Source organism: Ochotona princeps, chromosome 8 (genome assembly GCF_030435755.1).
Source record: "Ochotona princeps isolate mOchPri1 chromosome 8, mOchPri1.hap1, whole genome shotgun sequence".
Taxonomy (NCBI): Eukaryota; Metazoa; Chordata; class Mammalia; order Lagomorpha; family Ochotonidae; genus Ochotona; species Ochotona princeps.
In genome coordinates, this window is record NC_080839.1 from 73145470 (window position 1) to 73172986 (window position 27517).

General features: G+C 43.6%; 1 protein-coding gene across 3 annotated transcripts in view; it reads left to right on the plus strand.

The window, feature by feature from the left end:
* Window positions 1-27517, plus strand: part of NBAS (NBAS subunit of NRZ tethering complex) — a 376509-nt gene that overhangs the window by 34351 nt on the left and 314641 nt on the right. For 2 of the 3 annotated variants that reach the window (XM_058668260.1, XM_058668259.1), the window contains exons 10-11: window positions 16436-16574; window positions 26539-26607. In XM_058668260.1, the coding sequence (XP_058524243.1) occupies window positions 16436-16574; window positions 26539-26607 (208 nt within the window). Of the gene's footprint in view, window positions 1-16072; window positions 16172-16435; window positions 16575-26538; window positions 26608-27517 lie in introns of those variants that run through there. The other variant, XM_058668261.1, reaches the window with a different exon arrangement.

A 27517-nucleotide genomic window follows, 5' to 3' on the forward strand; every position in this document is an offset into this window, starting at 1 on the left:
AAGCAGAAAATTAACAGAAACTCCTGTAATAGGATGTGTAACAGATTGGCTTGTAAGAGTTCTGAATTCTGGTACTGCACTGGGTATAGACTAGGTGTGACTGTGTAGTCCTCAGCTGCTGCAAAGCAGCATCTGCGTGAACAGGAAGCTAGGATCTAGAGCAGAGCTGGTACTTGAACCGGACAATCTGATCTGGCATGTGGATGTCCCAGTTGCTGTCTTAGGTGGTCGGCCAAATGCACACTCCCATTGTGTTTTTGAAATTGTTTACCAACCCAGTGGTCCTCGAGGTATGGACCTCTTAGCCTCAGAGGCTTCCTAAGGTGGGTTGGGGATGAGATTCCAGCAGTTGTTCTGTTATAAGGCCCCATAGGTAATCCTAATCCTTATACTCTGTTCACCATTCCCTGCTCACCCCTTAACAACCCATGTGCTGAGACCCTGGGAGATTTAGTAGACTGAATGGGATCACGACTAACATGTTTTCTGTTTCTGAAGTCCTAATGAAGGAATAGCAATTATTTGATTTTAGGTGCCATTTCCCTTCCGTTGGTTGTGGCAGCCAGAATATGGGGATGTACTGGAGGGTCAGTTCTTGGCCCATCAGCAGCTGAGACTCATAAGGGACACGGGTCTGAAAGTAGCAGAGCCAGGTGTCTTTCTCCTCCTGTCTAGCATTGTGTGGTCTCTGTGGTTGTGTGTATGTTTTCTATAAGCATTCCTTGGACGTATAGTCCATGCCAGTCTGACTTGTAGGGCACTGGCCAGGGGCAGGGTAGGAATGCCAGCGTGAGTAAAGCACATTTCCATGCCCTCAAGACATGGAAGACAAGATTTCCACAACTTAACGTATCCTTAACAAGATTCTCCCAGGCCGTTTGCTTTAAAGACCCAGAAAACTGATTTTGTCAATTGGCACAGAGTGTCATCAGCCCTGGGTTAGGAGACCCAGAGGATCAATATTTAAAGAAAAAACAGAACAGTTAACTGATTTAGCATTTTATTTTTAAAACTGTATCTCACATGAATCAAGACATTTGTCTCAACAGACCTGGTGGAAAAGCTAGATAACCAGAATTTTGTTTAGTAAGTACAAGCTCAGACAGAAAAAGGAGAGTTAAAAATACTGATGTGTGGCTCAAGTGCCTAGATTTTTGATGACTATAATAACAGGAGCCTTGCTAGTATAAATTTCATGCTTAAATTCTACTTCCTGAAACTTCTTTTTTAATTATTAATTACATTGTATTATGTGACACAGTTTCAAAGGTACTTGGATTCTCCCCACCCCTCCCCAAACCCTCCCCCCATGGTGGATTCCTCCGCTTTGTTGCATTACCACAGTTCAAGTTCAGTTGAGATTCTCTGAAACTTCTTGATACATAAATTTCCCATTTCTACTTTCAAAATATAGTGTTTCTTTTTTTTTTTTTTTTGGTATGATTTTTGTTTATCTGAAGGTCTGATTTAGAGAGAGGTTCCTTTCCCAAGTGCCTGGCATGGCTGGAGAAGGACGATGTCAGGCATTGCTGCTGGTGCGTGGTCCAAGAACATGGATCACCTTCCTCTGCTTTCCTAGGTGCACCAGCAGGGAGTTGGATCAAAGCTGGAGCCAGCAGGATTCTTACTGGCACCTGCCTTGGGTACTGCTGCAGGCAGCAGCTAAACCTGCTGTGCCACAATGCCAGCCCTACACCTGTGCTTTCTTTATATTTATGAACAGCCAGGGAATGTATGTATACATATATTTAAAGAAAAACATGTTACTCTGTACAGTTTCACCTGGGAAATCTAATGAGGATAGCTACACAATGAAGTGTTTGCATTGATTTAAGCAAGGGTCACCATTTTATCACTCCACTGTGGGTGTGTGATTTTTCATTTTACTTACCCTGTGCCTTCTAAAATGTGGCTTATATGTGATAGCTTTAGGTAGTACATATACAAATCTTTGATTTTGTTTTAAAGGGAGAGTAGGGCAAGAGATAGAAGTAGAGGGAGAGGAAGAGAGAAGGGAGAGAGAGAAAAGGAAGAGAGATCATCCATCAGCTGGCTGACAGCCCAAATACCCGCATCAGGTGGGGCTTGGTCAGGCTGAAGCCAGGACCGCTGTGGGAGCGGCAGAGCCCCAAGTATGTGAGCCGCCACTTGCGGGCATGTTAGCAGGAAACCAGATGAGAACACAGAGGAGCCGGAACTTGAACCAGGTACGTTGATGTGGAATGTGGGTGACTTAGTCCTGTTTCCCACAGTGCCCATCCCGCAAGTCATCTTCATTTGATTTTAATTTGTAAAGGAACCCATGATGTCATGGTAGCTATGATAAAGCTAAATTAAATACTGTATTTAGCTTAAATGAATGAAGAAAAAGGTACTGTAAATAATAGTGTTTGTATGACAATTAGCTGAAAGATGCATACTTTAATGTGACGTTTGGGATATATTTTCTGTTTTCAGAGATCGTTTCTTTTTGGAGTGTTTGTTGCTGTTCTATATACAATGAATTTGTATATGAAAGTATTGATCTTGCATCCCATAAGCTTACTAAACTTGGTTGTTGATTCTGGTAGTTTTAGTGGAATCATTTTGCCATGCTTGATTCCTTACTCTGTACTAGTGAAAGGCAGAGAGACAGAAATAGGGAGCTGGTTCAGTACAGATGCCCACAATAGCCAGGTTTGGCTTAGGCTGAAAACAAGAACCCATAACTGCCTTGGAGTTTCGCACATGCAAGGCAGGGGCCAAAGCCCTGGCATCGTTCACCGCTGCCTTCAGGCTGCGTCAGTAGGAGACTGGATTGTCAGCAGGTGTCCTGCACCGGAACTGGAATTTCCGTATTGGACACAAGTGTCTCAAGTAATGGCTTATGCAACCATACCACAGTGCTTCCTCTGACTATGTAAGTTAGAAGCAGTTTTGTTTAGACCTAGATTTTAAATACTTAAATACATGGGTGGTGTCTATAAAATATGTATCCTAGATATCATTCCTGGTCCACAGAACTATTTAGCAATTTCCTGTAACTTTAATCTTTATATTTTTCTTGGCTAGCTCTCAAGTATCTCATATTCATCATATTTTCATATTTTAACTGTTAATCACATTTTCCTCTAAACCTATTTTTTTTTCCTGTTAATGTATCTTTTTTTTTTTTTTTAAAGATTTATTTTTGTTACAAAGTCAGATATACAGAGAGGAGGAGAGACAGAAAGGAAGATCTTCTGTCCGATGATTCATTCCCCAAGTGAGCCACAACGGGCCGGTGCTGTGCCAATCTGTTGCCGGGAACCTGGAACCTCCTCCGGGTCTCCCACGTGGGTGCAGTGTCCCAAGGCTTTGGGCCGTCCTCGACTGCTTTTCCCAGGCCACAAGCAAGGAGCTGGATGGGAAGTGGAGCTGCTGGGATTAGAAGCGGCGCCCATATGGGATCCGGGGGCGTTCAAGGCTTGGACTTTAGCCGCTAGGCCACTGCGCCGGGCCCTGTTCATGTATCTTAATGTACAATGTATTCATCAGACCAAGACCTGAGATTTAGTTTAACTAGCTCTCTTCGCTCAAACTTCAAGCCTTGTTCATTCTTCTTGTATAATGTATTTCAAACCTACATACATCTCCACTCCATGTCATCGTTTTAGTTCAGGCACTTCCTGTCTGTTCAGACTTTCTGTCTGTTGTAATCACTGAGTTTGTCTCCTGCCTCAGGTTTGATTTTCCTCTAATTTGTTTCCAAGTGCATTGTCGGAAATGGAATACCGCACTTGAACACAAGCCTAATCATCTATCCCTTGGCATTTGGGGCACATGGAGAATACCTTGGGTTTGTGGTAAGGCCATTTGTAGTTTAGCCTTAACCTTTATAGCCCCCTCTATCAGCAAGCCCTCTGTTTCGTTAGCTGCACACGGATAGTGAACTTTGTGTTTGGTGCTACAGGCCATGCGATCTGTTGTGCAGCTGCTCTTCTCGTGTGGTATTGAATTAGCCATGGTCAGTATATGAAGGAATGAGTGTGACTGTGTGCTTTATTTACAAAAATAGGCTGTGGACCAGATTTGGTGGTGTTGGCTCTAGATAAATCTAGGTGTTATGTGAATTCTAGTATTTCTCAGAAGAGGAAAAACCATGTCACTCCTCCCACTCCCCTGCCATCTGCTGTATGTTTTGTTTGGGTTGATCTTTTAAACTCCATCTTTATGTTGGCCAGAAAAAATACATATATTTTATTCTGCAGATGGTCTTTGCAAGGTTATGGCCTCCTTGAAGGCAAGAACTCCATCTCAAAACTGTATCGTCAGTGTCCAGCACCGTACCTCGCGTGGAGCACCTGTAAATACATTTTGTTTCAGTTAAAATTTTCTTGGCTTTGTCGAAGCATATATAAAAAGTATAAAGAACATTTGAATGTGAATTTTGCTGGAGTTTTGTTTTATAGCTCTAGTTTTAGCCCTTAGAGCAGGACTGGCACATGCTTGGTGTTTCTCTCTCTCTCTCTTTATCTATCTATCTATCTATATATATATACACATACACACATCTGTATATATATATATTCAGAAAAAAACCCCAGAGATCGTGTGTATCTGAGAGAGAATCATCTGTCCGCTGGCTGTCTGCCCAGTTGTGCACCATGGTCACTGTGGGGACAGACTGAAGCCAGGAGCCTGGAACTCAGTTCTCTCATGTAGTTGGCATGAACCAGATCCCTTAGCTGTTCCTGCTGCCTTCCAGTGTGCATGTCAGCGGGAAGCTGGAATTGGACATGGCACTGGGTGTTGAAGCCAGGTGCTTTCATGTGGGATGCAAGTATCCCAGTGGCATCAGGATTAACAGGCCAAACATCTCTCCCTTGACAAATACTATTTTGTGTAAGTGAATGAAACCCTGTTTTGGCATAATTGAGATAGAGCCAAGGTGGAACAGCTGTATGAGTGGAAGGGCTTTAACAGGTTTTTGTTCAGTGTTTTAGATGATACTGTAATCTTACTAGCTAATAGGACTGGTAAGGTAGGGAAAACTTGTTTGCTTATATTACATTTCTTATTCTGCTAGCACAGTACCTTGTAAATTTCAGATACTCCCTAAATTGATACTGAATTGACTTCAGTTGAAGTGTAGTGGTGGTGATTAGCTATTATTTGATTTAATGGGGGAAATTATTGCCTTTCCTGATTGCCTGATAGTTATGCCTGCTGAATGCTGATCTTCACAGTTCTTTGCTATTGTGTGCATGGAGAAATTGAAACTCCCTCACGGGGCATAAGGCTCTGTCCTGCATCTCCTAGGTGGGAGATGAGCTTGTAATTCCTTTGCCCATTAAGGGTTTCTCCGTATCAGGGCTTGGCAAATTGTGGCCTGAGGCCAAATATAGACTGTTCCTTTTTCTGTCTTGTTTTGTTCTGAAGATTTATTAATTTTTATTGGAAAGGCTGATCAGATTTAAGAAGAAAAAGACAAAAGATGTTTTATCTGCTTGTTCACTCCCCAAATGTCTGCAATGGTTGGAGCTGAGCAGATCTGAAGCCAAGAACCAGAAGCTTCTTCCTGGTCTCCCACATGGGTGCAGGGTCCCAAAACTTTGGACTGTCCCCTATTGCTTTCCTAAGCCATAAGCAGGGAGCTCAGTGGGAAGTATAGCAACCGGGACATGAACAGTACCCTGTGGGATCCTGGTGCTTGCAAGGTGAGGGTATAGCCACTGAGTCATTGTGCTGGGCCCTAGACTGTTTCTTTCCTTTTTTTAAAAATGTAAATTAAGCATATTTTTTTGTGGTTTACAACTGTGCACATATTTTTTCATTTTCATAAATTATTTCATTTATAAGATGAACCAGTTCCATGTAACGCACAGTGCAGACTTAGTAGTACAGTGATTTCTGCACCCAACCCTCCCTTCTGCCCTTTTCCAGCACCCACTTTCCTTCTTCCTTTCTTTTTTAACAAAAAAATTTATATTTTTATTTAGTGGTTTATAATATTCAAGTGAGATTTTTACATAACTTCATGCATTTTAGGATAATCAAAACCGACTTATAACTCTTACAATTCTAATAAGCCATATATTAACAATTGTAGAGTAAAACAGTCTTAGGAGGGGTGTGCAGAGAAATCTCCAATAACTTAACTAATGAGGAATAATTGAACTTTGTATCCTACCTAGTGAGGTCTAGGAAAAGCCAAGCTGACTTTTTCCTGTCCTAAACTTTCTAAATCAACCTAGATTGTTTCTAATAATACATTTCGTATTTTTAAGTGGTTGGGAAGAAATTAGAAAGCAGACTATTTCATGACAGGCAAAAATTAAATTCCAATATCAGATTATCTGTTTTATATATATATATATAAATATATATTATATATTTATATATTTATTATATATATTATATTATATATATTATCTGTTTTATATATAAAAATAAATAAATATATATATAAATATTTATATATATATATAAAACATTTATATTATAATCACAACACATTTGTTTAAATGTAAATATCTGTATCTTGGTTCATGCTGTGATATGTGTAGTTGTAAGAGGTCATAAGTCTCACAAAGCGTAGAATATTTGTAATCTGGCCCTCACAGATAGGGTAGGTGTGCTGACTCTGCTTGCGTTCTTTCTTTCTTTCTTTTTTTTTTTTAAAGATTATTTTGCCTGGAAAGGCAGATACACAGAGACAAGAAGATGCAGATCTTCCATCTGCTGATTCACTCCCCAAGTTGCCATACCATCTAGAGCTGAGCTAATGTGAAGCCAGGAGCTTCCTTTGGGTCCCCCACATGGGTGCAGGATCCCAAGGCTTTGGGCCGTCCTTGATTGCCCTCCCAGGCCAGAAGCAGGGAGCTGGGAGGGAAGTGGAGTAGCTGGGACATGAACTGGCACCTGTATGGGATCCTGGTTGGATGCAAGGTGAGGATTTAGCCAGTGAGCCATCACGCCGGGCCCATGACCTCTGTTTTGTGCCACCTAACAGCAAATCTGAGTGTGGGTTCAGTTCTGCTTGGGTGCTGTAAAATAGGAAGTACGAAACTTTAGATTTTGACTCTAAATTTTGATTTGTATGATAATTAACCTATAGCTATATACCTCTCAGGTTTAAATACAATAAATGCTCAACTGTCAAAGTGCCAAATAATTTTTGTTACTAATGCAAACAACCCAAGAACAATTTTCTTGCTTTCTTTGCATAATTAATCATTCAGTAGATTCAGTTCTCTGTGGTTGTTCTTAAATACAGCTTTACCAAGTACTCTGAAGCTTTGTAATTTAACTCACAGTAAATTTTGTGTTTGAAGCTTACAATACCTTCAAGCATACATTGTGGTTTATACAATAATGCAAAATGTTGAATTTACATTCTGTAACATATCCAGCTGTGGTTCTCAAAATGTCCCAGCGTTAGCAGCATCATACTGGCTGTGAAAATGCTGAGAGTACATGGGTCAGTGCAGTGGTTTAGCCAGGAAAGTCACCACCTGTGCTGCTGGCTTCCCATTTGGGCTGCACGTGGGCTGCTCTGCTTCCTGTCCACCTCCCTGCTAACGTGCTTGGGAAATCAGCAGAGAATGGCCCACACACTTGGGCTCCCTTACCATATGTGGACTGGCTCAGCTCCAGCTGTTGCAGCTGTGAATGGGTGACCTCTCTCCCTCTTTCTTCTTTGTAGCTCTGCCATTAAAGTATGTAAATAAATATTTCAAATTTTTTATTTTTGTTCTTGAAAAGCTGAAAGAGAGATCCACTGGCCCATTCACCAAATGACCACAATGGCCAGAGCTGAGCTGATGCAAAGCCAGGAGCCAGGAGCTTCTTTCAGGTCTCTCACATGGGTGCAGGGGCCCAAGGATTGAGTGATCCTCTGCTGCGTCTCCAGGCCGTAAGCAGACCATAAACTAAATTAGCAGTGGAGCAGCTGGGACTTGAAGCAGCACTGCTGTGGGTTTCTGGTGCCATAGTCGAAAGCTTAGTCTATTATGCCATTGTGCTGGTCCAAGTGCATGTTTCATAAAAATAGCTGGAAGTGCAAACTACCCTTTAATTTTAATAACAATTTACGTTTTAAAATTTGAGAGGCCTGGCATATGAAAGAGGAAGAGGAGTTAGAGCAATCTTGCGTCCTGGGTGCAGTGCACAGATGGCCCAGTAACCATGTCCGGGTGAAAGCCAGGGGTCAGGTACTCCATCCGGGTCTGCCGCATGGATGGGAGTGGCCAGGCCCTGTGGGCAGCTCCTGTTTGTGGGAAGGCAGTAGCTGGGACCCGAGTGCTTGGCAGAGGCGTGAAAGCACAGCTCTGTCCGCCACAGAGCTGGCCGTGGGAGTGCGGATGCTGCCTTCCCCCTGGCTTGCAGCCCGCCTGCTCAGACAAGCTCCTGGCAATCCCGGTGTGTCCTTGGTGGTTGGACAACCTGTGACTTAGAGGGTCACAATTCTGTTTTCTTTTTGTACATTCTTCATCTAATAAAGATAAGCAGAGTTAAAGACACCAAACGAGCCAATTTGCAGTTACTATTATTTTAGCAGTGGTTATTTAGGAAATACTAATGAATTGAAAAAGGGGATTCCCTGAGAGAGGAATGGGCTGTGAGACAACAGAAAACAGTTTTTGAGTTCTTACTTAGCAAGCTGTGTTTTTTTAAACATTTGGGACATGGAGCTTTCCTTCTTTTATTAAAAACTTATTTTTTTCTTGCTGATTGTATGCTAGTCGTTGGGCAGAGCACACTGAGGAGTTTCTCTGTTGTCTCAGACTCTGTCCTTAGCCTGTTAGGGGATTTCAGCCACTAGGTGGTAGATTCTTCTAACAATTACCAGGTTGGAGAGCCCTCTTTTTTTTTTAAGATTTATTTTTATTGGCAAGTCAGATATACAGAGAGGAAATCTTCCATCTAATGATTCACTCCCCAAGTGACTGTAACAGCCAGAGGTGCGCCGATCCGAAGCCAGGAGTCCAGAGTCTCTTCCAGGTCTCTCACGTGGATGCAGGGTCCAAAGGCTTTGAGCTGTCCTCGACTGCTTTCCCAGGTCACAAGCAGGGAACTGGTTGGGAAGTTGGGCAGCTGGGACTAGAACCAGTGCCCATATGGGATCCTGGCGTGTGCAAGGCGAGGATGTTAGCCACTAGGCTACCACACTGAGCTCTGGAGAACACTCTTAATAAACCATTTCTTGTTCTTGAAATCTGTCTGTTGTGTCTTTGGGTGTAATGCTTAGGGCCTTGAGTTCTGGTCTCAGGTTTCTTCTCTCATAGATCCATGACTGCAGTGCTGTTTCTGCTCCTGTTCTCTGGCCGCTCCCTCCCGCTCATTTCATTCGTTCCTCTGTGTGCTGTGCTTAGTTGCATCAGTCAGTTTATTTTCGTTGTCTGATACTTGTGTTCCTCCCTTGAGTTTTAAACTATTAGAATATCAGAACTGGAAAGAGTTCATCCATCATTTGGTTCAGTTCCTTCATTCTCAGGGAGGTAAGCGGCGGTCTGGAGAGGTGAGGCCAAGGCCAAGGACTGTCTTATCTGTATGGGCTGTACTTGCTCACAAGCAGTACTCAGACAGATGCTCTTGAGTGAAACGACCCTAAATGGTGTAAGGGACGTGGAGATGAATTAGATAGTCTGTGCTCACCCGTGGCTCCAAGTTTAATATCCGAGTGGAGATTTAAATAACTGTAATAGTGTAGAAGGCAGTGTGTGGAAGATACCTAGGAAGTGAACAGGATGAAGTATTTGTGTTGCTAGGGAGCCATCTGACCGTTTTGTTCTGTTACTGTCTGTCCTTTAGGGGCTCATTACTGACTCCATTTCTCGCGGTTCTTGGGGCCGCCATCACAGACACCTCTGTGTGCTCCTGTGCAGTGTGTGCTTGTGGTTTGGGTATTCTCTATGTAACCCCTTTATCTGTCAGGGAAATTGAAGGGTAAACCTCGGTGGGGTGCAGCTGTGTGAAGTCTTCCCTGACCTCTCCCAGGAGGTGGAAGGGAAATAGAGTGAGTATCCAGGACTTGAACTGGCACCCATATGGGATCCTGGCATGTGCAAGGCGAGGACTGAGCCACTGACCCTTCATGCTGGGGGGCCCTGTGTCTTGCCTTTGCTTATTCTTTTGTCCATTTAAATTTTGGACTGGTGGGAGAGCTTTATAAATTATATCCAATAAATATTGTGTTTTGTATAGGAATAATTTTTTTTTTTAGTTTATGATTGGTTGTTTCCCGTGTTATTCAAAGAAGTTAGATTTTTTTTTTAAAGATTTATTCATTTTATTACAGCCAGATATACACAGAGGAGGAGAGACAGAGAGGAAGATCTTCCGTCCGATGATTCACTCCCCAAGTGACTGCAACGGGCGGATGCGCGCCAATCCGAAGTCGGGAACCTGGAACCTCCTCCAGGTCTCCCACGCGGGTGCAGTGTCCCAAAGCATTGGGCCGTCCTCGACTGCTTCCCCAGGCCACAAGCAGGGAGCTGGATGGGAAGTGGAGCTGCCGGGATTAGAACCGGCGCCCACATGGGATCCCGGGGCTTTCAAGGCGAGGACTTTAGCCGCTAGGCCACGCCGCTGGGCCCAGAAGTTACAGATTTTTAAAACAGTCAAATTTGAAGAAGAATGTCTTGATCACTTCAGGATAGGAAGATATTTAGAAAACCAAGGTGCCTATGCCCCAAGTTATTGAGGGAAAGTTTGATCAGGCTGAATTGAATTGGTTCTCTTTAGAACTCTACTCTCCCAAATGGATCTTCACTTTCTGTAAGTTTGTTAAATTTGTTTACAGTTCAGTGAAAAATTGTTTCTTGGACTTTATTTGAAAATCAATTCACTTTATAAATTAATATGAAGACAGTTTGCATGCTTATCATGTGGAGAGTTTATCAAAGAGTGTGGCGTTTCTCTTCATTTGTATCGCCCACATTTCTTTTCTTTTTTTTTTTTAAAGATTTATTATTTTTTTTTATTGGAAAGGGATATATATAGAGGAGGAGAGACAGAGAGGAAGATCTTCCATTTGATGATTCACTCCCCAAGTGAGCCGCAACGGCCGGTGCTGCACCGATCCGAAGCCAGGAACCTAGGACCTCCTCCGGGTCTCCCACGCGGGTGCAGGGTCCCAAGGCTTTGGGCCGTCCTCAACTGCTTTCCTAGGCCACAAGCAGGGAGCTGGATGGGAAGTGGAGCTGCCGGGATTAGAACCGGCACCCATATGGGATCCTGGCGCGTTCAGGGCGAGGACTTTAGCCGCTAGGCCACGCCACCGGAACCATCGCCCACATTTCTTACAAGCATCTTGAACATCGTCCAGCATGCTATGCTTCAATTCTTGGCTTAGCTTTTTTCTTTTTTAATCAGTGTGGGACATTACTTCCTCTTCCTTTTGCCTTCAGGCTTCTGTTCTCTTGCCATCTGGCTTCATCTTGATTTCCTTTCCCTTCCCTTCCCTTTGAGAACTGGCTGTGTGAGCACAGACACTGGGAGGTGGGTCTGAGGGAAGTGGAGCTTTGTGCCCACACAGTCACTCACTGCCTGTTCATAGACTGTTTTGTGCTGCTCTGAGACATCTCGCTTCTCTTTCCTTTGGACTACCTTTATTTCAGTTGCATGGTTGTTTTTTTTTAAAGATGTATTTATTTTATTACAAAGTCCGATATACAGAGAGGAGGAGAGACAGAGAGGAAGATCTTCCATCCGATGATTCACTCCCCAAGTGACTGCAACGGGCCGGTGCACGCCAATCCGAAGCTGGGAACCTGGAACCTCTTCAGGTCTCCCACGTGGGTGCAGTGTCCTAATGCATTGGGCCGTCCTCGACTGCTTTCCCAGGCCACAAGCAGGGAGCTGGATGGGAAGTGGAGCCGCCGGGATTAGAACCGGCGCCCATATGGGATCCCGGGGTGTTCAAGGTGAGGACTTTAGTCGCTAGGCCACGCCGCCGGGCCCTCAGTTGCATGGTTTTACAATAGAGTTAATCCCTCTTTACTTTTACTCATTTTTGCCCTCAAAATTTACTCCCAGGTAATTATGGAAATGTTTATTTCCTAGGCCAGATGCGACTGTTGGCCTGCTTTGCTCATTGTCCTTCCTTCCTAGAATGATTATTATGTCTATTTTAAATTTTAAAGGTTTATTTATTTAAAAGGGAGAGTGACAAGTAGAAGAAAGAGAAAGAGCTCTTGACTGGTGTTCCATTCACTGGCTCATTCCCCAAGTGGCCGGATGGCTGGGGCAAACCAAAGCCAGGACTCTAGAGCTACATCCGGGTCTCTGACGTGGACCACATTTGGGGTTCAGAACTGGTGCTTCTATGTGGGATTCTGGTATTGTAGGTGGTGGCTTAAGCTACTGCAAAACAAATGTGGCTGCTAATTTTATTATCCTGCTTGTGGGTTAGTCCTAGTTGACATGATGAATCCTGCACAGGAAAAGAATGTAATGAATTAGCATCTTGACTAGGGATTGATTCCCTTGTGCAGATGTCAGATTGGCTTCTTATTAACACATTCAAGCTCAGCTGTCATCTTTTTTGCTGCTTTTCACCTGTTCTACCCCCTCTTTGCGATTAGAGAGCACATTTTTCAGAGCCTTGTTTCTCTACACTCAGTGATGTGCTTATTGCTTGGCCCTGAGTGGCTGCTTTGTGTAGGCATTGAGGAGCCTTCTCGGTTTCCTCCTCCTCACACACAGAGTAAGTAGGCGTGCTTAGTTGGGTAAACATGTGCATGCTCACATGGCTGGAACATGTTCCAAAGCTGCCATGCCATCTGTAGAAACTGCACACGAGTAGTTTCACAATCTGCTGTCTTTCCCGCGTTCTCTTTAGTCTGGCATGGAAGGAGGAAAGGTTGGAAGCAGATACTGAATCTCTTTGATTCCCAATAGAGCTTATCATACTGTAGCTAATTTGATTTATACATGACTGTGTTTATCAGAATTCACAGAGAGAAAATGTGTTCTGGTGTCAAGACCTAGAAATTTGGATTCTCTGTTCTGTAACTTTTTTTTTCCTTGAAGACTTATTATATATATATGTATATATTTTAAGATTTTTAAATTTATTTTTTGGTGGAAAGTCAGATATACAGAGAGAAAGAGAGACAAAGAGGGAAGATTCTATCTGCTGGTTCACTCCCCAAGTGGCTGCAACAGCCTGAGCTGAGCTGATCCTAAGCAAGGAGCTTCTTCAGGGTCTCCCACGTGGGTGCAGGGTCCCACAGCTTTGGGCCAGCCTCGACTGCTTCCCAGGCCACAAGCAGGGAGCTGGATGGGAAGTGCAACCGCTAGGACATGAACTGGCGTCCATATGGGATCCTGGCATGTGCAAGGTGAGGATTTTAGCCTCTAGGCTACTGCACTAGGCCCAGCTCTGCAAGTGTTAAAAGTGTTCAAGCAGCTTAAGGATTCATATGCATGTTGATATGCATATAATCATTATATGGGAATAACCGGTTGAAAATATGTTACTATACAGTCATGTTACTATACACTTGACTGTAGGGATACATTGTTAGAAATTCATTGTTAGCATATTTCAATGTGTGCACATCGTAGGGTATGCTTACACAAAGTCAGGCAGCTAAGACATCCTTAGGCAACATAGCTGTACAGCGTTACCATTGTACATGAGGACTGTTGACCCAAATGGTGTATTCGCCTTCTAATTATATTTGATATGTTGTCAACATAGATATATGTTAATATTGATGAGGAGGAAGTTATTTGTTATCTGAGAACTTTTTGGCTTCTTGAGAATTTGTTGAATTGTTCGTTATCTTTGTTGTAATTGTGGGCTATTTTTACAGTGTTTTATGCGTCCTGTGATATCCTATAGGAAGAAGCATTGTGAGAAATTGCGAATTCTAGCTAACCCGAATTGCTAGTTTTGTTTCTGTTTATTTAGAAGGTTTTTTCCTGACAAATCAACTTTTAGGAAAGCAATTCTTGATAAGAACTTTGAAGCATATTACAAAATCAATAGAATGGGTCTCCCCTGGTCCTGCCTGTCAGCTTTAGCAGTCGACAGTTAGCTAGCGTGCTCTGTCATGTCCACCGCCGCTCCTGGGTTGCTTGACGGAATCCCACACAGCACTGTTTCCATCTTTAACCTTTTCAGTCTTATTTCTACGGAGTAAGGACATCCTAGAGCAGTTAAGAACATGCTCATATTCCATGTCCTTGCTTTTCCCCCTGTGCCTGTGTGCCTGGCTGTGTTTCTGTTCTCGTGTGTGTGTTCTGAGGAAACCAGGTCATTTATGTTGTACTTTCACACTGTCCAGATTTTATTGATTGTTTCTTTTGTAGTTAGTTTAAGATATTTTTCTTTTTTTTGCCTGTATTTTCTCCAAATTTGGAGGTAGATTTGGAAGAATAATAGGATTTTTATCTGTACCAGATATACCTTGTTTGGAATTACTGTTGTGTAAAGGGATCATTTGAGCAGAATGAATGCTCTGGGCACGTAATCTGTTAGTAATTTGACTTTGGATCAGAATCTTTGGCCCTTCTGAACAGGGTTAATTACGTGTTGGAGCTGAGACTGCCTTTGGTTGACACCGCACAAGTGGGCTGCTTCGGGCTATCTTCTCAAAAATGTGTTGCTTCTGATTTGCTGTTTTGGAACTTTGGTAGAGCCATGCGTAAAAGCAGTCAGAAAAAGACTGAGTGAAGGCTCAAGTTGTGTTTCTGTGATTAAACTGTATTTAGGTGATTCTGGATTTTGAGCTTTTTAGAAACATTTTATACAGTTTTGAAATCTCATGATTTCTGAGTATATAGTCAGTAGTTTTTTGATAAGTGTTGCTAGCTTAGTCTAGAAACCCATGTTAGGCAAATTGTGAAATGAGGAGAGAGCTGTTGGTGGAATTAGTATGGTCACCTGACTTCTGGGCTGGGAAAGAAATGAGGTACAAGTTTTCTGTGGCTGCCTTAACAAGCAGCCTCCAACAGGATGGTGTTCTTCCTGTGGGCCCGGGGCGGGGGGAGGAGATTCTGTTTTCCTGAGTTTCTCGGTTTTCTGGAGGCTGCCCATACACTCTAAGGCTCACAGTGTCCCCACCCCCCACCCCAATCTGCACTGAGTCTTTCTCCTGTTACATTACTCTGACCATGACCTCTGCTTCCCTCTCCCTGTGGTTACTCTGGAGCCACCTGGGTCACCCAGGCTCCTCCCTTGTGGTAAGGCCATTTGATTGCTAACCTTAGTGCTAAATGTACCCTTGGGTCTATGAAAAATACTGCATTCACAGGTTCAAGTTGGGCAGTGTGACCATCTTTTAGAGTGGGGCCTTATTCTGCACAAGGTGAATATAGAAAACAGTTCTTGAGTAATACAGTAATACAGTTCTTGAGTACCTGTGCGCATGTTTCTCCTCTGGTCTGATTGGGTAATATTGAGTGCTCATGCTGTTACATACTGGAGTACTGATGTTTATAATTTTAAAACTATTTGATATAATCATATAAATAAGTCAGTCTTTTGAAATGTCAACTCTAAAGAACTTTATGAAGAATTATTTCACCTAAATTATATGCAGAGATTAAAACTTTTCACATTTCCAATTTTCTGTGAATATGGTTGTGTGATGAAATGCTTCCTCGTTCTGACAAAGAAGGCGCCTGTTGGTGACTGGCATTTTGTGCATTTTGATGGGTGTACGTTACATGGTGGGTAGTGGTAGGATGTGTAGGGAGAGCACCCTGTGGCCGTGGCTGTGCACAGAAAGCCTTGTGGATGGCTGTCCGTCTCCCTGTGTGGCAATGGGCGATTTCCAAGTCACGTGGAGATCTGCTTGTGTTTTCATTTAGGTGTTATGTTTGTGGCATCTGTGCTGTTGTTTCTGTTGCCTCCTGTCGTTAGGAGCATCGGACAGTTCATCATTTTAATGGTCAGAACTTTGAAATGTGCATAGTCATGTCTAAACTTTCAGTGTGTTAGGCTGTTTACCCTGTTGGCAACCAGCCTCTGACTGCTCATGCAGTATAACAAGCAGAAAAGCTGGCTGTTCCTGCTGTGCGGCTGACGTTCTAGAATGCCCTCTTCTGAAAGGTCTTTCCTGTCCAGGTGTTCTCTGCTGTCACCGCCTTCTGCCCGCTAACCGGCCCCTCTTGTCTCAGGTACATTGTTGGCATTGTACCCGGGTGTCTGTGGGAGGCTGCACATTGATTATGAATGCTTGTTGGTGTGGACATGGTCAGTTTCTAATGACCAATCTAAAAAATCACTTTTTGCTGAATTTTAAGTTCCTGTCTGAGTTTGAGATGTCTGAGTGTTTAAAACTTAATTCTGTGTCAGTGAAGATGACATTCTATTTGAAAAGACATTTGATTTTCTTTTAAAAATATTGATCTTTTAAGTTTAATAATATGTTTGTTTTAATTTTCTTTGTGAAAGTGTTTCTGCTGCTTTTATTTTGCTGTTCCTTTGTCCATCTTTGCATTTCCTTTTCTGTTTTAGACTTTTATTGGTTGGTGGATGTGAAGTTCCTGGAGTCAGAATTTCGAAAGCGGCTAGCTGTGGCCTTTCCGCCTGGAGAGTTCTGTCAGGATCTCCTTATTATAAGCAGATTATTAATGGTGGAGATGAGGTGACCACAGTAAGTATAACCCAAGAATTTCACTTCTCTTTTTTAAAAGATTATTTGACAGAGAGAGAGAGAGAATGAATGAATGAATGAATCTTGCATCCATTGTTTTAATTCTTAAACAGCTGTACCTGCAACAGCCATGTCTGGGCCAAGTTGAAGCCAGGAGCCTGGAGCTCCATCTGGGTCTTCCCCGTGCACGGCAGGGAACTAAATATTAGCAGGGAGTCAGATCAGAAACCTCAGTAGGGACTTAGAGCAGAGCTCCTACAGGAAGCTGCCTTTGCAGGCTCTCCAAGCTGTGCTTTAACTGTTGTGCCACAATTACCAGCCCCAGAATCTCACTTTTTAAATAAGTCAGATAAACCTTTCATAAGATAGGGAGGAGGAGATAATTTTATTGGAATTGAATAAATCTGTCTTTTGCTATTTCTGTTGCCTGCTGTTGTTGGGGACAACAGATAATTCATTGATAATTTTATTACATCTTAATAAATCAGAATTTTACTTGCAAACTTGACTTTTTTTCTGAACATGTGATTATGACATCTCTTAAACAAGTCCCTGTCACAGGTTTTTGGCAAAATTTAATGTTACAAAGCCTGGCTGGGCTCTGCTGTTTGTTGTTTTAGTTTCTATAGAGAGTACACAGGAATGTCTTAACTTTTAATGTGTATTATTTAACAGTTTGCCCTGTTGGAAGCTAGCTTCTAATTGCTAGCAGAGTAAACAAGCAGAAATACAGTTTAACAAAAAGAAATTGCCAGTGCAATTTTAGTATTTCTTTCAGACATCAAATTTAACTAAAGCATATTTATTTAATTTGGTCACATTGTTAGTTGCTTGTTTAGGCATTAATCTTTAATTGATGCTGTTTTTGTTTATGGCAACTGAGTGTTTTTGATGTAGCAGCTTATTTAACTTGTTCAGTAATTAGCCCTGGTGCACCTGTAGAAGGGGGAGAAAAGAGGGGAAACTGTCATGGTTTAACTAGCAGGGTCACTTGTGTTGTTCCACAAGTGGACTGTTCACGACTCATTCAAACTCTTACCGAGTTTGTGTTTCTCACCACACTTTCTTTAGGCTGTCTGTCAGTATAGGCTAGACTGTGTTTTAAACAGATAGCCACATAAGCATGCACATTGAAAGTCTTTATGTTGCTTAACATATAAAAATTTCTTCCTTCCTTTTGGCAAAGCCCACTGTTCATCTCCTGCCTCTCTGAACTAATTATTGCAAGTGCTAGTTTGAAAATTGGAAAGCTCTTAAGGTTCCATGATCTTCCTGTATGGCTTTGGAAGAAAAAGTGACCATAAGTGACCATAAATAGAACTGTCTGCTGTTGTAGACCAGAAGGATCCAGAAGCATCGCTCTGCTCAGCTCACTTGTTGTGACTAATTGCGTGGTCCCTCTTAGCTTCCCAGGGTTTCAGGTTGTTTTCTGACTTCCCGTAAAGGTGGGAAGAACTACATATTGGTGAATACTAATTTTCTTTCCCATATTGGCCACCTTGTAATATCTATTTTTTAAAAAAGATTTTATTTTTTATTGCAAAGTTAGTTATATACAAAGAGGAGGAGAGACAGAGAGAAATATCTTCCGTCCAGTGATTCAGTCCCCAAGTGAGCCGCAACGGCAGTGCTGTGCCGTTCTGAAGCCAGGAGCCAGGAACCTCCTCCAGGTCTCCCTCGCAGGTGCTGGGTCCCAAGGCTTTGGGCCGTCCTCGTCTGCTTTCCCAGGCCACAAGCAGGGAGCTGGATGGGAAGTGGAGCCACCAGGATTAGAACCGGCACCCATATGGGATCCTGGCATATGCAAGGCAAGGACTTTAGCCTTTAGGCCACGGCGCCAGGCCCAATATTATCTATCTTACTTATTTATATGGACTACATGAGAGAAAGCACTTAATCAAAATTATTCATCTTTCATAACTTTGCTTCTTAGTACCCAGTAACACATGCAAGAGGTGGGTGTGGGAGCAGGCAGGGCCAGCTGCTGGTCCCAAGTGAGAGATGGGTCTTGGGGTGAGCAGGGTTAGGCTGCAGCAATAGTCAGCATATGTGTGTTGGGTCTTGGCGAGGCAGATTTGGGACACAGCACCTACCGATGTAAGTGAGAACTGGGTCTGGGAGGCAGGCCAGGCCAGGCCAAGCCATAGCCCCCACCAGTGCATATGTGAACTGGTTTGGGGGTGGGTCAGGCTGGGCTGTAGCACCCACTGGCTAGCGTGATTGCTGGGTATTTGAGTGGGCTAGATCAGGTCACTGCATCCTCTGATAGACGTGAGACCCAGATCTGGGGAACTGCCAGGGCCAGGCTGCAACCCCCACCGACACATGTCAGAGCCTGGTCTGGGCAGCAGCATGTTGGGGCTTCTTAGGTGTCTCCCAACCAGGTCATTGCACCTGCTAGTGGGCTCAGTAGCTGGGAATGAGGGTGAGCTGGGCCAGGCTGTTATACTCTCACACTCCCTCCTTTTTCCAAGGACACAGGAGAGAGAGTAGAGTCATTTCCCTCTCTCATCTCCCCCCTTGCATCCTGGTTGGTGGAACACTGCGATCCCCTCACCTTTGTAATGAACATGAAAAAGAATAAAGTTTTTTTAAGAAGTAAAGTTACATACTTTGGGCTCAGCACATTGCCTGCTGTGTATTAAATGCTCAGATATTGTTGTAATGAAAAAATCTAGGAGTTAGAGTTAAGCAGTTTTTTCAATCCTGAGTGTTTGCCCCATTATTTATCTTAAAATTCAAGGGATTTTCATAAAATTCATGGGACAAATAGAAAATAATGCTAGATTTTTGCACACTTATTTTTAAAGATTTGTTTCTGTTGGAAAGGCAGATTTGCAGAGAGAAGGAAAGACAGAAAGAAAGATGTTCTGTTCACTGGTTTATTACCCAAGTGGCCATAGTGGCTGGAGTTGAGCTGATCCAAAACCAGGAGCCTGGAGCTTTTTCTGGGTCTTCCACTGGGTGTGGGATGTCAAAGTTTTGAGCCATTTTCTACTGTTTTCTCAGGCCTCAGGCAGGAAGCTGGATGGGAAGTGGAGCAGCCAGCTCTCGAACTGATGCCCATATGGGATGCTGGCCTGTGGAAGGCAAGGATTTAGGCACTGAGCCATCATCACGCCAGGCCCATCAACTTATTTTTTTGTAAGATTTTTATTCATTTGCAAACAGAATGACACAGAGCACAAGCAAGAATGTGAGAGTGAGAGATGATTGGATGATTGGTTTTTTTGTCCACTGGTTCACTTTCCTGGCCACGATGCCCAGGGCAGGGACTGGCCAGAGCCAGGAGCCAGGGATTCTATCTGGTCTCCTACATGGATGGAAGGGCCTGAAGTAGGTGGACCTTCTTCCGCTGCTTCTCAGGCACGTCAGTAAGAAGCTGATCAGAAGCTGGTATCCCAGGTGGTGGCTTGACCTAATATAGCACAATGCAGACCCATCCACGGACTAATTTGTTTTTAAGATTTACTTATTTGATAGACAGAGTTACAGTGCTTGCTCTTGTGGCTCAACAGGGTAATCCTCTACTTCAAAATGCCAGAATGTCATATGGGTGCTTGTTTGTGTCCTAGCTGCTCCACTTCCCATCCAGCTCCCTGCTTGTGGCCTTGGAAAGTGGTAGAGGGTGGCCCGAAGTCTTAGGACCCTGCACTTGCATGGGAGATCTGGAGGAAGCTGCTGGCTCCTGGCTCCTGGCTTCGGATTGGCTCAGCTCCAGCCCTTACAGCCACTTGGGGGGATGAACCAGGGGACGGAAGATCCATTTGTTTTTCTCTCTGTAACTTTGCCTTTCAAATACAAACTAAACTTTTTTTTCCCCCCAAAAGAGTTAGAGAGAGGTAGAGACACAAAGAGATCCTCCGTCTGCTGATTCACTCCTGGATAGCAGCGGTAGCCAGGCGAGATCAGGCTGCAGCCCGTATCCCTGAGCTTCGTCTGGGTCTCCCACATGGGCGCCAGGGGCCCAAGCACTTTATCATCTTCTGCTGCTTTTCTGGCAGGGAACTGGATCTGAAGTGGAGCAGCAGGGACATGAAGCAGTGCCCATGTGGGATGCTGGTACGGCAGTTAGCAGCTTTATCCCTGCACCACAATGCTGGCCCCTATCCACAACAACCAATTTGTATATTGATTTCAAGATAATCTTTTTAAGCAATAAGCAACTAATAAAAATACTTTTGAAATGAAATATTTAGCAGTTATAGTAAACATCCATTATTTTTAAGTTTTTTTTTTATTAAAATATGCAATTACAGTTTAAACCAACAAAGTGCTTTTTAAAAACGGATGTATTTTGGGCCCGGCAGCGTGGCCTAGCGGCTAAAGTCCTCGCCTTGAAAGCCCCGGGATCCCATATGGGCGCCGGTTCTAATCCCGGCAGCCCTGCTTTCCATCCAGCTCCCTGCTTGTGGCCTGGGAAAGCAGTCGAGGACGGCCCACTGATTGGGACACTGCACCCGCGTGGGAGACCTGGAAGAGGTTCCAGGTTCCCGGCTTCAGATCGGCGCGCACCGGCCCGTTGTGGCTCACTTGGGGAGTGAATCATCGGATGGAAGATCTTCCTCTCTGTCTCTCCTCCTCCCTGTATATCTGGCTGTAATAAAATAAATACATCTTTAAAAAAAAAGATGTATTTATTTTTATTGGAAGGGCTGATTTATAGAGAAAACGTCAGAGAAAGATCTTCCATCCACTGATTCACTTTGCAAATGGCTGCAATGGCTGGAACTGAGCTGATCCAAACTCGAACTGGGAGGCTTTTCCTGGTCTCCCATATGGATGTAGGGGCCTCTCCTCTGCTGCTTCCTCAGGCTATCAGCGGGGAACTAAATGCAAAATGGCCCCCATGTGGGGTGCTGGCACGTGCCAGGACTGAGGTAGGGGTTACTTAGTCAGTGCTGACACATCATTCATGTTTGCAGCAGCTTTACAATCTCCCAGATCTAATCCATATCCAGTTCCTAGTGTTATAAGGGAGATATAGAGGAACAAATCTTGGAACAAATTTGAAAACTTTTCTTTCAAGTCTGTATTAAGTGTGGTGTCTTCAGCTTAACAGGTCCGCCCAAGTGCAGAGTGTGCTGGTATAACCATCTCAACTTTAGTAGCTCTAACATTTATCAAAATGAAAGTCTGAGAGAAAAAGAAAGAATGGATGAGTGTGGAGGTTTTGAGGAGAGGTGGAGCAGGCAAGCATGTCTGTGTCAGCTCGGTGCCACCAAGCGTGTGTGGCCAGCTTGGAGGGTGGGGGCACAGGACTGTTCCCTGTTTGTGCCCTGTGTCAGCTCGGTGCTGCCAGGTGTATCTGTGGTCAGTTTGGAAGGTGGGGGGCACAGGACTGTTCCCTGTTTGTGCCCTGTGTCAGCTCGGTGCTGCCAGGTGTATCTGTGGTCAGTTTGGAAGGTGGGGGGCACAGGACTGTTCCCTGTTTGTGCCCTGTGTCAGCTCGGTGCTGCCAGGTGTATCTGTGGTCAGTTTGGAAGGTGGGGGGCACAGGACTGTTCCCTGTTTGTGCCCTGTGTCAGCTCGGTGCTGCCAGGTGTATCTGTGGTCAGTTTGGAAGGTGGGGGGCACAGGACTGTTCCCTGTTTGTGCCCTGTGTCAGCTCGGTGCTGCCAGGTGTATCTGTGGTCAGCTTGGAGGGTGAGGGGGCACAGGACTGTTCCCTGTTTGTGCCCTGTGTCAGCTCGGTGCTGCCAGGTGTATCTGTGGTCAGCTTGGAGGGTGGGGGGCACAGGACTGCTCGTCTCAGGAACCCTGTTTTTACCTTGATGCCTCCAAGTGCTCTTGTGCCTCTACGTCATTCCTTTTATTTGAATCCTTTGGACTGCCTGTGATCTCTGACCCCAGGCTTAGGTAGTGAGAGAAAATGGCTTGTGCAGTGATAAAACAAGTGGGGAAGATAATTGAATTGCACATTGAAAGCCTTGCTGCATTATTAACCTCCTGAATGCTAGTAGTGAATTTGTGTTATATTAATGGCTTTTAAATGTGTCTTGCAGCTAAACTTGTAATCACTCTAGGTAGCCTTCCCAGACCTCAAAGTGTTTGGGGCTGTAGGATTAATTCCTTGTATCATTTGGCAGTAATTTTGTTCTCATTGAACTGAGTCTTAGTACTTATGGTTGCTTTGATATGGGATAAATATTGATGGTGAAATGATGCTCACATATATTCTAGTCTCAGAAGGCCACTAGATTATATAGGATACTGCAAAATTCAATATATACATTGACCTGTTTCCACATTATCATTATAATTTGTGTGAGGTTGTTTTATTCATTTGTTCAACATTTAATCACTGCTCCAGGTATTAACACTTCAATAATAGTGGTTGCAGTCCTGAAGGAGTGTGTGTTATGTAGGGGTGATAGATAGCTGTGTTCACCAGGAAGTACGGTGCCCTGTGAGTGGGCAGTTGCCCAGGAGTTAGGATGCCCACACCTCACATCACAGGGCCTGAATTGAACTCTGCTTTGATTGCTGCCTCCAGCTTTCTGTTAATGTGGAGGTTGTGACTCAAGTGATTAGACCTGCTACTCATGTGGAAATCTCGGATTATGTCCCTAGCTCCTCACGTTACCCTTGCCTTTGTGCATTTGTGAAGTGAATCAGTGTTTGGGGATGTCCGTTTCTCTCCCTCTCAAATAAATAAGCTTTTTTTGTTTTGTTTTGGTTTTTGAAGTACAGTAAGCTGTGGCAGGCACCGTGTCAGACAGTACTTGGGACAAAGGGAGGACCCAGGTTTTGGAATCATAAGCTGGTATTTAAATTCTAGTTCTTCCTTGGCCACGTCTTCCTTGACCTGTGTTCAGGTCTTTGTCACCATCAAATGAGGTAATAAATTCTTAAGGTTATCATTAATGGTTATTTGTACTTTATAAGGTAAAAAAATTTGGAAAAATGCATAAAAATGAACAAATTATGCTACTTTTTTACGGTAGAATGTTTTGGTGGAAAGAACGAAGCTTTTTGGAATCCTGTTTCCCTGAGGAATCCTATTTGTACAATAGGAAGTAGAAGGAATCAGAATACTTACACCAGGCCCCCGTCTGCATCCTGTCCCTTTTCTCCGGTCGCTAGCATGCCAGCCACCCTCCGCGCCCGGCGTCTTTCTGTCTCCATTATGGGCTGGGTGTCCTCCACATCTTGAGTCTTTAGTTTTCCCAGTCACCTCTTGGTTGGATACAGTTATTCTCTCATACATGTTTTGAGAAAGCCGCATTGGTGAAGAGCTCTTTATATGTATAGTTTTTCAAAGTTGCATTTCCTAAAGCCTTCACATTTGAAGGCTAACTTAATCTGAATGTAAAATCCTTAGTTCAGTCTTCGTTGCATAGATTCTCTCTAATGAGAGGATTCTCTCTCTCTCGCCTGTGGCACAGTAACTTCCTGCTGCTTCTGTCCACCGTTGTTGCCCCCCAGAAGACAGTGCCTTCAGGCCCCTCTGCTCGGCAGTGCAGCAACCTGGATTTTTATTTCCCAGTATTTTCAGAATTAGATTTAATCCCTAGCCGTGACTTTAATGTGCTATTGGTTTCTTTGCTAACTTCTTTTTCTGTCCTCCTGTGCCCTTAGCTTTCGAGATGCCTTTTCTTCCCCAGGTGTTCCAGGGTAGGGGTAGTGGTAACTCTGGGGTTGGCAGGGTGAGAGAAATAGTGACTCTTTTTGCTTATTTAGAAAAATTGAAGTAAAATTCATCCTACATAAATTTATTGATAAAATTTTAACTTTTAAAACATTTACGTAGATAATATTTTAAAGACACACAGGTGTGTGCACATGAGCACATGCCCACACACACACATACACGCAGACAGGTTGTCTATTGGTTCACTCTACAGATGGCCGAGACAGCCAGGACTGGACCAAGCTGCAGCCTCTGATCCCTGAGGTCAAAGGTCGTGTTGCTTCTCAGACTGACAGGACATCTAAGTCTTTCATGGGATGGCGGTGCCTGAACACTTGAGCCATCTTCTGTTGCATTTCAGGCACAGTAACATTTTCTGTTTTGAAGTGACATCCAAGGACCGCAATTAATTTTTTTTTAAAGATTTACTTATTTTTATTGGAAAGGAAGATGTACAGAGAGGAGGATCTTCTATCTGAGGGTTCCCTCCCCAAGTGACTGCAATGGCCAGTGCTGTGCCAATCCGAAGTCAGGAGCCAGGAACTTCCTTCTGGGTCTCCTATGTGGGTGCAGAGTCCCAAGGCTTTGGGCCGTCTTCAACTGCTTTCCCAGGCCACAGGCAGGGAGTTGCATGGAAAATGGAGCCGCCAGGGTAAGAACCGGCGCTCGTATGGGATCCTGGTGTGCAAGGCGAGGACCATAACCGCTACGCTATTGCACCGGGCCCGGGCCTCAATTAAGTTGTACCAGTAGGCAGACTCATCGTGCTTGTGCACAGGAGTCAACATAGGAGACATACATAGAATAGATATACAGAAGTCAACATGAGAGATAAACATAGTGTAGATGCACAGGAATTAACATAGCATGAACTGTGTGTTGCAATGCTAGGACACAAACTGCGGCCTCTGATCCCTGAGGTCAAAGATCGTGTTGCTTCTCAGACTGACAGGACATGAAACCCAGGTGTCTTGTTGATTCCAAAGGCTGTAGATTGGGGTTCCTCCCAGGAACTGGGCCTCTGGTCCTTGCCCTAACCAGGTTGTGACTGCTTAGAACCTGTCAGATCCATACCCTGCTTTTGCCAGACCAGGGCATTGTTAGGCAACGAAAGTGGTCTTCTCAGGATCTAACATGTTCCTGGCCTGCCTAAGGCCGTCAGTGGCTGCTCCTCACCACCACAGGACCCTGGCTTCATACCCTTGGTTTGCAGTAGGTGTAGCCTCCCTAGGGCGTTAGCATCAGGCCCCTGGTCTGTCACCCCCAGACCTGCACTTTGGCACGCTGTGGATGTGGCCTGACTCGGACTGCAGCTGTCAGGCCCTTGTCTGCCCATCTCTGTGTCGGTATTTGGTGCACCTATGTGAGGACTGTCTAGGACCTGTGAGGCCATGGCAGGTCACGCATTGCTACCTCCCTTTGCCTCTGAGGCCTCTTGCCTGCCAGCTCCCACTTCTGCAGGTCCAGCCTACTTGGGATCCATGTGTCAGGCCCCTGGTTGTTGAGTGTTTATTCTAAGGCCTGTCGGTTTGTTCATAACTTTAGAAGGAATGTCTTTAGAAAAACTTGGGGACTTGGCATAGAAGTCGGCCTTAAGTTTAGGCTAATTATTTGTTTGAATACCTACTCTCATTTCTTTTGGACATAGACCTAGCACGGAATTTCTGGGTTATGGTATTTTTGTTTAACTTTGTGAGGAGTAGCCAGTCCCTTTTCCACAGTGGTTATACCAGGGGTTGCTCCCGTTGGCAGCGTGCAACTGTTCCAAATTTTCTGTATTACTTGTTATTTTCCATTTTTTAAATTATAGTCATGCCATCTCTATTTCTTAAATTTAGGACAAAAATAGTTGTGTTGATATTTCAAGTGTTGGTTTCTAAGTGATGAGTTTTCTTGAATACTTTTTTGTGTGTAAGATTAGTTCTAAAAGGATATAATTTCTGTTGGAAGTTTTGCTTTCCATAATGATGTGAAGATAAAATGGGTAACCTAGTACAGCTTCCTTTGTGAAAAGCTTACAACAGGATCTAATTTGCCTAAGTTACATTTGGTTATGTATTAAAACTATTTGAGTGGATATATTCGATTAAAGTATTATATTTGAAATTATACTTGAATACAAACATATTTGATTGTGGTTAAGCTTTTATCATTTGGTAAATTATTTGTCAAGTAGAAAGAAAGACTTGCCAAGATCCTTAACACTTTTTAGTAGTATTTTAACCATATTTAAAATACTAGGTTTTCTAGTTTTTGTTTTGTGATAAAAGTACTTTATGTGAAAAATTATTCCATGAATCCAGTTTTGTATGATGTTCATTTATTTTGCAGGTGCCAAAGACATTTGGATTATTAAGAATATTAAGTACTAAGTTTTACAGTCGCCAGGGACAAGAACAGGTAAAGCAAATTGACTTAGCCTTATATTTCTTAAACATTCATATTAAAAAGTTCCTTCCCAATTGTGAGATTATTGGTGCTCCAAGAGGAAATGAGCCATGCTGATAAAGTACTGTTGCTTTGTGGTGTCAGTTGGAGGGGGAAGCGTGGCTTCCTGGCAGGTACCTGGGCAGTCGCAGGCCGATTGTAACTGGTGGAGGAGATGGCTGTAGTTCCCCTCTCTGCGTGGCCCTTCTGAAGATCTGAACACTGGAATATCAAATCATGCTCTTTGGGAGAATTCAGAAACCTACTTTTTCAGCTTCTTCAATTTCTCTCCTAAGCCAATGGGAGACATATTCATGAGCAGGTTCTGAAAGGCTTGTTTTCATTTCTGGAAGACACAGTTACAGAGACAGTTTTTTTCCATTTGCTGGATCAATCTTCACATGTCTGCACCAGCTGGAGATGAGTGAGGCTGCAGCTTGGCGCTTCATCTGGTCTCCCATGTGGATGGCAGGGATGCAAACATCTGGCTCATCTTCAGCTGCTTTTCCTGGACTGTTACCAGGAAGCTGGAGCTGAAGCGGCACAGCAGAGATGTGCACCAGCTCCTGTAAGGCATGCTAGTAGCACAGCTGGCAGCTCTACCCACTAGGCCAAAATACTATGCAGCATTTTGTTGCCTCATTTGTATTTAATATACTTTAAATTTGATGTTTATAATTGACACTGATAAAATCAAATTTACTGTCGACTTCAGCTTGTCTTATAAGCTGGATTGGTTTGTCATTCATTTTCCTGTATATATTTTGATCTGTTTTTGTGACACATTAGACCAGAATCCTGATTGAACTTTTTTTTTTTAAGATTTTATTTTATTTTTGTTGGAAAGTCAGATTTACAGAGAGGAAGAGAGACAGAGAGGAAG